We start from the raw sequence: 14,224 nt of genomic DNA, 5'->3' as shown, positions 1-14,224 counted from the left end.
TAATAAAGGGAAGATTTTTTTTTTCTGCCACCTGTCTTCCTTTCAAGTTTTCCGAAAGACTGATCCACTGTGAGAATGATGATAGGTGAGTAGGAACATTCATGAAAGTAATGAAAAAAACAAAGCTCTCAGATTCTCTTCTCCACGAAAAATTGTTAGTAGCTCAATTTAACAGCACAATATGTGCTTAAAATTCAAATAATGATGTTGAAAAATCACGTAAGATTGAACTTTAATTTGTTGATAAGGTGAAGTGAACACTGGGAAGGGTAGTAGCAATGTGCAGTAATGTTTAATGCTTGAAAATAATTATAATAATAAACAACAACAACAAAACCCTTCACAACTAGAAATATACCTGAGGATTATGCATAGATCACCATGAAAAGGAGTTATAAAGTCTTCCATGAAGATCATGTTAAACGCATTTAAGTATTTGCTTCACTCAGGTTCCAAAACAGCCTTCTTTTATTTTTATTTATTTATTTATTTATTTATTTTTTTAAGAAAAGTGTCAGAGATTAAGCAATGGAGAAGAATATAGCAGAGAATCTACTACATGTAGAAATAACATACTAAAAAAATCTATAAATCTTTTTCAAATAAGTTGACATGATTTTAAGAAGTTTTCCTTATATAATAAAGTGAAATATTGGAAAGTTAGAATAAAATGAAGATGCTTAAAATTTGAGCCTAAAGGGTTCTGTCATTAGATACTGCATTGTAGCCTGAAAATTATATTATCTTAAAAAACAAAACAAAACCACTTTTGGAAAGATGACTGCTTATTGAAAGCCTACAATGTCTGAACAGACTATCTGTACGATAATGAATATATTGTCAATGGACAAACTTGCATGTATAGTAAAGCTATTGTATTTGTCAGCCTTGGCTTGCTCCTCTAGTGCACGGTATTTCTACAAATGAACAGACTTTGGTCACTCTATTCATCTAATTAAAATAGATATTTTCTGTGGTAAGGGCTGAATTTTAAATAGTTTTTCTGTGCTCCTTTGATAATCTCTGAAGTCTTGTGATTGGAGACGAGGGCACAATCTGTTTTATCCCAAGATAGGCTTCTAAAATACATCTGAACTTCATGCTAAAAGTGGAGACTTCTTTCTTTTATCTCAGCTGCAACTGCCTACAGCATATTTCAATAAATTCTGCCTAACACCTTTCCAGGCAAGTGTGAGTTTAACTCAACTGCTCTAATTCTCCTAGGTGGACCTGCACCTACACGAGTGTGTCTGCAGAGTAACTCTTTACTCATTCTGCTTGCTCCATTAGGACCTTTTTCATTACAGTTACAAGGGAGGGGGCTATGTTCAAGAAACCCAGCTTTCGTCATGCATCTCTGGTATTTATTTTGTACCAGTGAAAGCAAGCAATTATGCCTGATTGTTATCAGGAGGAAATACTGCCCTTCCAGGCTGACAGGGCTGGATTGCCCATAATTTTCATCAGATACCAATCAGTTTCAAGAATCGAAAGTATGCTCTGTGTTCCTGCTTATGATGAAGTCATTTGTGCTGCATATCTTCTTGTCTTGCTCTTGAAACAATAATGATATAAATAAGAGAGCATGAGGCAAAAGCAACATGAGCGTGTGAAAGTGCCAGTCATTCCCTTGGTAAATACCAAGTAATTATTGTAGTATTGGGTAAAACGGAGCCTGTGAAAATTAGCTCTTAATTACATCTGAAAGTCTATGTCAATATGAAGCACTTTGTTGTTGTGAGCAGGATGACACTTGAAAATGGCAGAAGATGAAAGAAAATTTCAGTTCAGAGCTCTGGTGGACATGAACATCAGCTCTTACTGATATTTTTTCCGCCTCTTGAGCCTGCTTGCCATGGCAACCTTTGTTTGCCTGCGGTAAAAGGAAAGGTATCATCATCCTTCACTTAATGCAGAATACAGCATTCAAGAGGAGACAAAAACAGCTTTTAAAAATGAGAAAGCAACTTTCTTCCTGAAGTTTGTCTGAACGTAGCACACACATCCTGCTGTTCATTCTAGATAAACTGCTGAAAAGTGTACATACTTTGAATTTTAAAGAGTTTTCTTTAAACTGCAAAGAAAAAGTATTTTAAGAGTGAAACAAAATTAGACTCAGCCTATCTTTGGTCTGGCAAGAAACACTCCCGATTTATCTTTCTTGTCAGTAAGCCGAGGACTTCAAGAGCCAAGGGATTTTTTCCTCAAAATTATTTAGTGAAAGAATGGTGCCAAATGAATAAAATGACCTTACAAACCATGTTTTGCAAACACTGTTATTCAAAAAAGGTGACTAATGGAAACTGAGGCAGAGTAAAGAAACCTCTATCTATCGTGAGACACCCAAATGCATTTCCAGGTGCCTTTAGGCTATATTCCAGCTTTGCTATCTGGAGGCAAGATTCAGCTGCACGGCAGGCCCTTTCCTGTTCAGCCTTGCTTCCCTGTAATGAAATTCATGCAAGAACTGTTGTATTTGCTGATTAGGCACCAGCCTGGATGAACAACAGCCAGGATGCCAGAACGTCTTGTGGCACTCCTCAGAAGACTGAGACTGTACTTGAGCCCACTCAGCCAGGCAGTCTGAAGAATAGTGGAGGCTTAAATGTCCAGGTCTCAAATTAATGCCTTCACCTTTTGAATTTCCTACAGCCGTTTTCTTGGATGTATCTGTTCACATTTCTTAAACATATATATTCCTTATATGTTTTGGAAAGACACTAACAGTGTTACAAGGCCTTTACATTTCCAAAAACAAAGAAAAAATATATAAAGCCATTTCCTTTGCACATACTTGAAAGGTTTTCAAGTGTCCCCTTAAATATGTATTATAATAACAGTAACAGTATTTTTTTCACATATATTAAATGCAGGGGTGCTGGAGTGACCTTTACTGTGAAGAACTTAGGTTTAGAAAGGTTGCTTTGAGTGACTTGTCTGGTACAAGATGGAATTAGACTAAAACCTGCACACAGGTTTCATGTTGCTCAACCTCATTACGCAGACATACAACTTACCTGAAAAACTGTATGAACACCACAAGAAGTTGCAGCAGTTTGCAAAAATGAGAAGTATTCTCATCTACTGAATTGCTGGAAAGGGTATTTTGGGCAGCATAGTCTGATTAGATAGGCCCATTATGATGGTCTTCTGGTAATGCAGGGTTCTTTAGGAGTTTATTTATGGCTTGTAAGAAAACAAAACAAAATGTGCACATACAAAAACAAACAAGCAAACAAAAACCAACCAGCTTATCAGCAAACAGATGATGTTCTTGACTAAAATATTCTTCATACCTCCTTGATATCTTAATCTTCAGAAAACTGGCCACCAAGGACCTGAGTTGTCATAATCTAGCTCACAGCTGTTTCTTATCTAATAGCGTGCTGAGCATGGCAGGAACAGTTTTGGTAACAAAGATCTGATGACAGAAATTTCTCATCAGGAAGCTTACACTATGTGAGATTCATCCCTCACTTTGTCAGCAAAACACTGAACACACAACAAGGCACCTTTAGAGAAGCTATTCACCTCATGCCAGGATTTTGTCTAAATCAGAATTATTGCTTTCTGGATAAACCTTATCTCTCTCTGTACTAGGGCATGCTTAACAATTAGGCTATCTGAGATATCTAGCTTTTTAGATGGCTTAAGTAAGATAAAATCAGGTTTTGAAAGTTCTTCATGTGTAAGGTGGCATGGCAATGCATTTAATAAATGTTTAGGGGCTGTCATTTTTCCTGTTTACTCCATTCAATTAGAGCTGGATTGAGGGCTTACTCACTGTTGAGATGTTGACGTGTAAAAGGCAGCTCTGTCTCTAATGAATAGCTCAGCTAACTTCAGTGTTAATTAGGAGAAAGTCTAAGTTCACTGGGATCATTCTCTTGTATGAAATCTGTAGCATCAGGCCCATTTCCAGGGAAGAAATAAGACTTCCTAAATATTTAATCGTTTTTTTGTAATTAGTGTGTGTACACAGGTCTTCAGTAGAGGGAGGGTAGAATTTTGGTACAGAATAAGAAACATCACTCCAAAACCAGCTTGTTGACTGGGGATATTTCTGAGACATTAACAGAAGCAACTATTCATTGCAGGGATACGTGCTTGGCAGATGAAGGCTGACGTGACAATTGCTCAACTTCGAAAGTACCTAAAAACTCTCTCTTACATATGGACACCCAAAAGCATTGACATTTATAAACATGTGCTTACAAAATGTTTCTTGGAGTTTAAAGAGCAGTTTAAAGCACGTTTCATCTGCCTGTTCTAGAGAAAAATAGACAAAATAACTTGTGGAAGCTTGTATTTTCCCATGAAATTTACGGAACAGTTAATAAAAATTTCCCCCTTTATTGCCACAAAGTATCCAATACACAATTTAAACTCCTTATGTTTTGTTAGTCACAGTGCAATTCAGAAATACCGGGTGACTGTTCCTTTAATCTGTGTTTTCGATGAAGGGAAAGTATATTAACTAATGCTTTGAAAACCAGTCAACTATATTGAATCACTTTTTCTGTGCTTTTTTCTCTTTTGACCACAATAACTGACTTGCTCGGGGTAACTCTAAATATTAAATAAGCTATGCAGTTACGCACGTTGCCTGACAGAAATAAATGTTGTCAGTCAGATTCTAATTGAAGTTAAGTGTGTGGAAATCCAGAGTAACAGAAATCAACAGTTACTCAGCCATTGCTGCCAGTTAATAGATGATCAATGCCTGATTCTTAAGAGTCTTTTTACATGCCTTTAAACCTGTGGGTCCTGCTTTCTAGCACTGATTGCAAGGTTGGTGCCTAAACTGAACATGCATAGAAATTACAGAGAGCAGACAAACAGAGGCATTAGGGAAATTGAGACAGAAGTCAAACAGAGTTTCCTCCCTTGCTGTCACACATACTCTTAGGAAGCATGAGATTCCGCAGTTTCTCATATGCAGTTTCTGTTACCAACTTTGCAAATTCACACAAAAAAAACGGTATCTTTCTTTTGGAATGTCTTCCTTTTGAACTTTCATTTAATTTGTCCCACAGGGAAGTGCAAGCGAGGCCACCCTGATTTCACTGCTTGCTGCAAGAACAAAAACTATTAGGCGGGTGCAGTCAGAAAACCCTGAGCTAACTGAGGCAGACATCATGGGCAGGCTAGTGGCCTATGCTTCTGATCAGGTGAGTACCTCTCAAAAACATGGACCTGGACCCACAGTGTCTATACTTAAAAACTTCATCCATCTCAATAGTCAAATGAATTAATGCACAATCTCTTTGGATAGGAGACTAATTAGTTTTGCTTGTTTAAATCTTATTGTACAGCGTAAGTGGGCTGGAATCTCATCTGTGCTACCATAATACAAATAGTAACTATCTGGAGGTCAGTGTCACATAAGTATTCCTTCTCTGAAAAAAAAAATAAATCTCATTTGAAGTAAATAAAGATATTTGAGTAAGGTGTTAATTTCAGTTGTGTTGAGTAACTCTAGACAATCTTTTGTCACATCTAGGCTTGTATGTCCATGTGTGCGCACATTATTTTCCTCTTATGTGAATACTTGCAAACACACAAAAATACATCCTCCCCCATATGCATGCATGGGTGACACCGACAAGCCTACTGCATGAATATAAAGCAAATTTGTCATAGTACTTGAAGAAGCCCAAAATCTCCATGTATCAATCCAGCTGAGAAATCTTCTAAGAAAACAGAATATGTAATCCTTGATTTCTGTGAGTGCTATTTAGCAGACTGAATTAAGCTAAATTCTCAGCAGGCCAGGGCTGTGAGAGGCTTTTACTACTAATGAAAGCAAATTTTAGTCTTGTGAGTTCTGCTGCTCCTACCTTTCTAAAACTCTAATCCTACTGAAGGGCCAAGCAGTGTTGCTTCTCTCAATAGCTGTGACATTTTCTTATCTAAATGTCAATGAGATAGAAGGAAGTCTTAGCACTTGATGTTTAATTCAAAGTAATATCTGATTATATAAAATAAAATGACTGGGTTTTAGGTTTGCCTCATTTTACTACTAAGTGTATGTTATAAAGCAATGGAAAGCAATTTAAGAGTGCATTTTCACTTTGCTGGTGAGGGACTACAGTTGTAAGGTGAGAGCCATCAGGACAAGAATATATGAGGAAAGATAACTGTTTTCACAGGACACAAAGGATTTTTGTTCTTTTTTTTTTTGTCTGGAGTGCAAAGGTCTGTGTTCTGCAGATCACCAGTCCCAGGGCTCAAACTCTAACCCCGTAATGCACAAAGCCTGTTACTTGTTTTCATTTTTTTGCCCCATGTAAATGTCTGACCTGAAATGAGAACTGACAGGCCTCCATGTCTGCTGAAGGTCAGGGGATCTTTGTTTACCGAAGGATTTGCCTTAAGATATTGTTGATCTTTCAAAGCAGATTGTTGCAGAGCTCGCCAGTCCTTCTCCATTAAGAACAGACTTGCGTGACTCATAGGCAATAATCCACAAAAGAAAGTAAGCCTAAGCCATGCTGTGGCAGAGAAAACAGTGCACCAACAGGACAAAACAGTGTAAGAGTGTTCTAGGAAGGAAGCAAAGAGCTAACCAGTAGGGAGGCCCAGAGCAGAAAGCTGCACTCAGATCTCAAGTATCCTGGGAGATCATTTTAGTGTCTAGTTATTTCAGGAAAATCTTTTTCCCATTGAAATTGCCCTGCTTTGTATTAATAATGAGTACAGAGCAGGACTGGCAACAAAGCTTTCCCCAGTGACTACTTGAGGGTTTGGAGACAAGAGAAGTGCTGGGGCTGTGCTGGCTGAGGCACCTATTTTAAGGGCCACTGAATGTGAGACCTCAGAGCTGGGAGGAGCATCCAGCTACTCCTGGCAGTGCTCACCCGACTGTTTGGGACCAGGACAGAAGTCAGGGTAGTTGTTTGATATTCTCAGATTTTCTCAGACCATTGTCTTCATCAACTTTTGTTTTGTTTTGTTTCCTCTGGCTACCTAAGCAGCTGCCCACTCATTTCACCAGTTCCTGTTTGGTTCCTTGCTGTCCTTGAGGATGGTGGGAGATTCCTGAGTACTTTGCTGAGCACTAGGTCAGCAGAAGGTCCCTAAAAATTAGTAATCCAAAGGCATCTTGGTGTTTTTAACCTTAAAATTGTAAATGGCTATAGTTATCAAAGAGTTTTGTTACAATTTTGAAGGCTTGAGGAAGCAATTCTTAGGTTCTGACTAGCTAAGAACCTCAGTGTATTGCTGTAGCTTACTTATTTACGATTCTTACCTTGTACAATTTGGTTATAAAATACTTCTTTCCATTGTATACTTGAATGAAGTATTGTATTGCTGTGGTAAACACATTGTGTTCCACTTCAAAGGCAGGCTCCATGTGTCTAGACTTCCAAGTTTTCTCAAGCTGGTGCCTAATTAGTTGACCGAAGTAGTTTAACAAGAGGCACTGTTGAGGTACAAGTTAATAGTAAATCTACCTTTAAAATGTGTTCCATGGATATGTTGAAGTTGAAAGGCAAAAGCTTTATTTTCATCTAGTCTTGTTCAACCTATGTTTTGGGTTAATCTTCTCCATGATTACATGCTAATTAGAACAGAATTAGTAAGTGCTCTTGTACGCACTAGCAAGAATCAACAAGGATAACACGGAGATTATGAATGACAGCAGTCAGAACATGACAAGGTGAAGGATTTTTCAAATTATTGATGATTAATGAAATATCAGAAGGTGAAATATAAGGTAGCTTTGTTTGTTTGATTGATTTTTTGGTTTAGCCATGCCTTAAAAGAGTATTTTGTGGCTAAACATACCTTTTACTATTAATACATTATTATTGTATTGTACTTCACATTTTAAAGAATTTCTTAGTAATTTATTTCTCTTTAATGAGTTGTTCTTTATGTTCTAAAAAAAAAATATCATTTAAGGAGAATCCAAATAAAATAGGTTATAAGCAAAATAAATTAGTGAGAATAATCCTTAGTTACCTAAAAAAATAAATGAATGATTGAAACACAATTTATTTAGTAGGTAATCTAAAACAAAAGGGTCATGCAAGACAATATCTCAGCCTATACTATACCATGTCCTATATCTTTTTATGGTTCGGTAAAGCTGTATACCATAAAAATATGCTCTTGAGCAACTAAATTATTATCAGGCGGGATGATTATCTGCATAGTTTTTGGTTGATCTGGAGCCAAATCCTGAAGCTCATAATCAATTCTGCCTAATTGAAAGCAAGTTAATTAAAGCTCTCACTAAGATTAATTGAATTCTTGTCTGAATGAGACCATGGCAATAGTTTTAAGAATACTCAGGATTTCTGGTGGTGTATTTGTGTATGTGTGTGTACTAGTGTGAGTGTATATATATATGTGTGTGTATGTATATATGTGTATATACATATATATACGTGCGCCCATCTGTCTGTATGTCTATCTATATGAAACAAAGAGAGAGAGTCCTTAATAATATCAGTTACATACCAGCAACAGTTCCAGGGTCTCAAGTGTTGCTTTACTTTAAATAAATGATTCTTTTTTTTTTCAAATTCAAATTAACTTCTTACATTCCAATAAAAGGTGTCTGTCTTAAAACTTGCCCATTTCCTTGCAGGCTCATTCATCAGTGGAAAGGGCTGCATTAATCGGTGGTGTGAAGATTAAAAATGTTTCTTCAGATGATAAATTTACTGTTTGTGGTTCAGCCCTAAAGAAAGTTTTGGATGAAGATAAAGCTTCTGGTCTTATCCCGTTTTTTGTGAGTACTGGATTTTAATTAATCAGTGGATTTATTACTTCTCATAAACTGTTTTCGAGATGAGTAGATGATCTTATTCGTAACAGAGGGATTGATAGGGAGAATAGCCTATCAGTAGTTTCCATGAATGTTCTTCATACCCGTGAACTTTGCTAGAGTCATTTCAAGTATTTATACATGCAGTAAAATAACTGTAATCAAAGGCATTCTTGAAATTTAAAAGGTACTTTGCAGGAGGAGCAACTCATTTGACCAGCTGGTTACACTTGTGGGCAAAAATGATGTTTTAAAAGAAGATGAAGTTATACTAGACAGTTGAATAAATGCAAGTGAATTTTGTATTTGCATCTAATCCTGCAACATTATAATCTCCTGGCACTTGAGTTCCAAACCACCTCTTCTGCAAAGGTACACCTTCATTTGTCAGGTTCTAACTTACATGTAAAACAGATGTAGAGACACCTTTAAGGGATGGCATCTCAAACTTAATTTAAACAAAACAAACAAACAAACAAACACTTTCCCATCCTTGCTACTTTAGCAGAGAAAGGAACCTCCGTAATGTACCCCAAATATCAGCAAGATCAGATATTGTCAGACAGGTATTTGTGAGTATGTGACTTATCTCTAACAAGTCAGCTATAGCAAATCTGGCTGTGGTGGTGTGAGGTGTCATGCATTCTTTTTATCTGTCTGCTTTCCTTTCCAGAGATTCTTGCTTCCACAGTAGTCCAGCAAAAGCAAATTGTTTGTATCTCAGTAGCTAAAGCTCATAATCCGTCAAGTTTTGACACAGAACAGTTATAGATTGCTTACAATTACGTAGCGTGGTTCTTCTATGATCAGTACCTGATTAAAAAGAATATTTGCTATTCATCAGATCAACTCCTTCTGTCAGGTCAGAACAGCATCTTACAAATTTTACTTTTTTTTTTTTGTGGAGTAACTACAGTTTTTGCTGTTGTTTGTTTGTTTGTTTGTTTGTTTCATACATCAAAAATGTTTTGCTCATTTCCAAGCATTATTCCTGTACAAAACTTGATATCTTGATGTAGATCATGATCTGCATGGACTTATAAGTGGGTGCAATATGCTAGCAATAATATGTTTTTACTGGCCTTCCATTAAAGAAAAGCTCACATTAAAAAGAAAAGAAAAGAAACTGAGAACTTCAGAAATGTGATTTTTTAGAGTCAAAAATATCTTTTTTTTTTTCTCCAGAAAAGCCATGTCTGACAACAATTGTTCTTTTCTTTCATGTGCTAACATTTTGAAAAGTGCTAATGTGACTTAGATTTCTATGAACTGTTTCAGAAAAAAAAAAAAAAAAGCAGATTAAGCTTGCTTACAGTCATGGATAAGTGCCAAATGGGACAAAGAAGCTTAAATTTCACAAAGCCTTTTGAATATGTAATCTTTTTACTCTTGTTATTACCCTTTAGTTTTATGTATTATGAGGATGAATAGAATGAAAAGTGTTTGTTAGATGTGCAGTATGCTGCAAGTTTCAAGGCTGTTTAGAATTGGCACGTCTTTGGGATAACCAAGCACATCCCATCAATTGCTGTCTAATATCATAAGACTATGAATGAGAAACAAAGCATCTATAGGGCTGCCTAAATGAACTTTCTTCTGCTCCTGTTGACGTGGAGATACGCCATAAGGTGTGTTTTATTTCTCTGTTACGTTACGCTAGCTGATAATATTTGATATAAGGTCCTACTTGTTTATCTTTCTGTTAATTTTAAAGAATTCCAAGTACAGCACTATATCCCATTTCCTCACATTAACAAGAATGTTAATGTTTTCTCCTCATCTTTTGTCCATTAACAAAAAATACAGCTTGTCCCCCATAAATATTCATTCCTTATTAATCTTTCTATGTGTAGCAAGAGGAAATAAAAAATTCTGTTTTATGCATTCAGCAACACCTTTACAAAAGGTGATTTAACTGTTGTTTTTTTCTTCCTCTGTTTGCTTAGCTGTGCAAAACAGGCTTTCAAAGGCAGCACAGGCTCAGTCTGTGTTAATATGGCCTGTGCCAGGTCTTCCATTTATTTGTATACATAAAACATGTCAGCTTAGATTAAACTAGATCTCATTATCCTTATGGTTGGCCTCTTAACTCAAAAGGTGTGTTAATTCTCTGTCATGCTGAGCAGCAGTCCATGCACTGTATTAATGCTCCCTTTTCTGGCTTGCAGATTTCAAAAGCTTTTCCATTTCTTTTGTTCTTGAGTAATTTGGTGCTATTTTATTTTGTTCTGGTGACAAAGATATGCACATTGCCAAGGAAACACCTTACGCCACTTTATTCCTTGTCTCCCTGTATTCACTGATCCTTCACTAAGGGGAGTGATTCAACATGAAAGCAAAAAGTTTAACAGAAGAAATTCTGCCTGAAGAGACTTGCAACAGCAGAGAGAAAATTCCTAATGAAGAGATCTTGGTTGCGCCCAAGCTGATGCACTTTCTCTTATCAGCAAAAGAAAAGTTTTGTAGGGGATTAAAGAGAAAATGCAAGCAAATTTTCGTGGTTTATATGCATGATCCTGCTCTTAAATTCAGTGGACAAACGAGGAGTCATTATACTGAAGTTGCTTGTAGAGGTGAGTGGAGAATCAGGGGTGCATTCGCTTGATGCGAAGGAGGTTCTATCATTACAGCAAGCTGGTCATTACAAGTTTGCTTTTCACATACTTAAGATTCGGTAATCATCCTTTTTTGTAGGGAGAAATTGTCTTTAAAAAGAGCCTTTGAATTCCTATCCATCATCTTTTAGCACTAGTAATGTGTATATCACTTTGAGTGTAAACTGCTGCCAAAGAGTGTACCCAGACCTCTACTTGTATTTCTTTTTTTTTAATTTCAGACTTGTGTTATTATGTCTCTTTCAAAATACTTATGAAGAAATTGAACAGGGACATATTTTGATACAGTAGAGCAGGCAGATGGTGCAAGCAATGCACTTAACCATGTCAAGTGCTGAGGAGCCTAAGTTGCCATGATTTACTGAGGAGCGATTTCCAAGTGTGGCTGATACTCAGCCCTGCATCAGGCCGCCAGTGAAGGGGGAGCATTAAAGCATGTGCTGAAGCCATGTTCATGTCATTAATTATAAACATTAACTAGAGGTTAAGCATGTGCTTAAATGCTTTTCTCCGTTGGGTCCTATGCTCCCAGTTTGGGGTAGGCCTCTACGTAGGATGAGTGTTGATTGGGATGCCCGAATGTGGAGACCACTAAGTTATGTGTTACTGAATTCAGAAAGAGGGCCCGCTGCATTCAAGCCTTGTGTGTATGAATGTGTGTAAGTGGTCTGTGGGCTTTATGCTGTCTACCATAAATCAACACTGATATATTGCAGCTGGCATATATATATAGTACAATACACTTCAGCCAGCTCATCCAGTATCATGCTGCTGTAACGTGATCTCTTTGCTGCTGAACAAAGGCCCAGCACGAAATCTCTCTGATTCTAGCTGAAATGACTCGTCTGAATGATGATCTGCAGGATATTAAGAAAGAGGCTGTTTGTATCTGGACTCACTCGGGAAACAATAAATCAGAGTTAGACTGACAGAGGAGCCATCTTTTCAGTAGGACTTAGCACTTAGATCCTGACCACAGACTGCCATTTGGAAGAAGTATTTTTGAGGCACATACACACAGCCAGGGCAGTGTTTCTTAGCCCACAGTTTGCAAATGATTACTGTTTCATTGGATATTGGCTGTGGCTTAGTGAAATATTGCAGTTTACTTCAAGCCACAGACATTCTCCTGAGCGCAAGCTGGCAAACAACTGAGTAGGAGAAAATAAAAATAATAAGAGAACATGTAAAGTTCTGCCTCGTTTTAGTTAATTGCAAATGAAAAGCTCTGTGGTGAAACTATGCAGAATGTGTCTGCATCTTTTTAAAGAGCTGTGGGAGGTCTTAGGTTAAAACGATTGAGAGTCGTTGCTCTCAGGCATCATAAAGATTCATGCATGTTCCCTGCAATAGCTCTTGATTTCAGGAAAGTAATATCTGGGATGACTGATGCACGCGTTTTAGCTGCTTTGTATTTGCAACAGGGGCTGAGTCAAATTTGAAGTGCACAGCCTGAAAGAGCTAAGGCCTGCAGGCTGTACTGAGCCATCAGTCCCATTTCTGCCACGCAGCCTGTCCCCTGCCCCTTGCACAAATGTGATTTTCCCGGTGTTACACAGGTTACAAATTAAGTTAGACTCATTGCTTAGTACTGAGGCAGGGCAGTGAGAGCCCTGACAAGAGCAAATGCTGTCATTTTAAGTGGGTTCTGAGAATTAAAACAAGTAGCTTTGAGGCTTAGACACCTGCAGAGAGGACGAGAAAATTATTTTAGAAACTGAGGTATACTTTACAGAATAAGCCATTATTTAAATTACTAAGCATATGTTTGAATTCATATAATCTCTCACTGAAGCAACATATTCCTTATACTGATTAGAGGGAGCATACTTTAGCTGCAGTACAACACTAATAACAATAATTTGTAACTCTCTGTTGTGAAATTGCCGTGATTATTTTAATTGCTGGACTGAGCAGCAATTCACCCTAATCTTGTCTGAAAGTCCACAACCTATTATTATAAAATATACGCATAAAAGCAGAGCTAATTCTATAGTGCACTCTTTATTTTGGTATTTTCCAATCTAATCAGTTAACCACTATTTTTTATGTGTTTAAAAAAACCTGATTTTTCATCATGGTATTTCTTGTGACCCAATTTGTAGATCTGCAGTTCAGCCGAAGATGAAATATAGATTTCTCATGATTGTGGGAACATCTCAGGTAGACAATAATGTGATAAATATATTTTCTCTTACTTCATATGAGCATGCTCTACTAAGAAAAAAAGGAGCAAACTTATTTCTTTTTTTAAAAAAAATATCCTGCGCCTTCTTTAAGGCAACCTCCTTCAAAAGATAATTGAACTTCCAGAGAGCTCATAAGTGTACCTCAGGGCACTGTAACCAGTCTGTTCTTCTAGTGTCTCAGGAATATGGGAAGACCCAGTATAGATGAAGGTTAGATCATCTGGGGAGAAAAATGTGCTAGCAGTAAAGTTTTTTATCTGCATATTCAATGTGCTTCTCATTTTCTGAACTGTATTTTTTTCAAACTCAGGTTCTTAGTAGCCTCAAACAGAGAAAATACGGAATTGTCCCTTTCTTATTTTAATAATCACTTTTCCCATAGCCAACATTTTTTATTAGTGCAATGAAATCTGGTTATGGTTATTAGTATTACTGTAATTATCAAATTGGGGGAACATGTGCACTGCAAGGGATAAAATATTTTCAGGATTTTTTATGAATACATTTAAGCAGGTCTACACGGTAGAAAGGCAGTATATGACTTCCTCTGAGTGTACCTAAATTTATATGTATTGAGTACATTCAATTTAACGGAAAAATTCAGCTCCCTACAAGAAGTTTAAATCTCTCTGAGGTGTATG

At 37.0% G+C, this 14,224-nt stretch overlaps 1 protein-coding gene across 3 annotated transcripts in view; it reads left to right on the top strand.

Moving 5' to 3' along the window:
* Window positions 1–14,224, top strand: part of DDC (dopa decarboxylase) — a 54,631-nt gene that overhangs the window by 12,874 nt on the left and 27,533 nt on the right. For 2 of the 3 annotated variants that reach the window (XM_050708428.1, XM_035552829.2), the window contains 2 exons: window positions 5,037–5,171; window positions 8,600–8,743. In XM_050708428.1, coding sequence (XP_050564385.1) covers window positions 5,037–5,171; window positions 8,600–8,743 — 279 coding nt within the window. Of the gene's footprint in view, window positions 1–2,487; window positions 2,614–5,036; window positions 5,172–8,599; window positions 8,744–14,224 lie in introns of all 3 variants that reach the window. The other variant, XM_050708427.1, reaches the window with a different exon arrangement.

Source organism: Cygnus atratus, chromosome 2, assembly GCF_013377495.2.
Source record: "Cygnus atratus isolate AKBS03 ecotype Queensland, Australia chromosome 2, CAtr_DNAZoo_HiC_assembly, whole genome shotgun sequence".
Lineage (NCBI taxonomy): Eukaryota > Metazoa > Chordata > Aves > Anseriformes > Anatidae > Cygnus > Cygnus atratus.
Note: the sequence above shows the minus strand (reverse complement) of the source record. Positions and strands in the feature narration are given on the sequence as shown.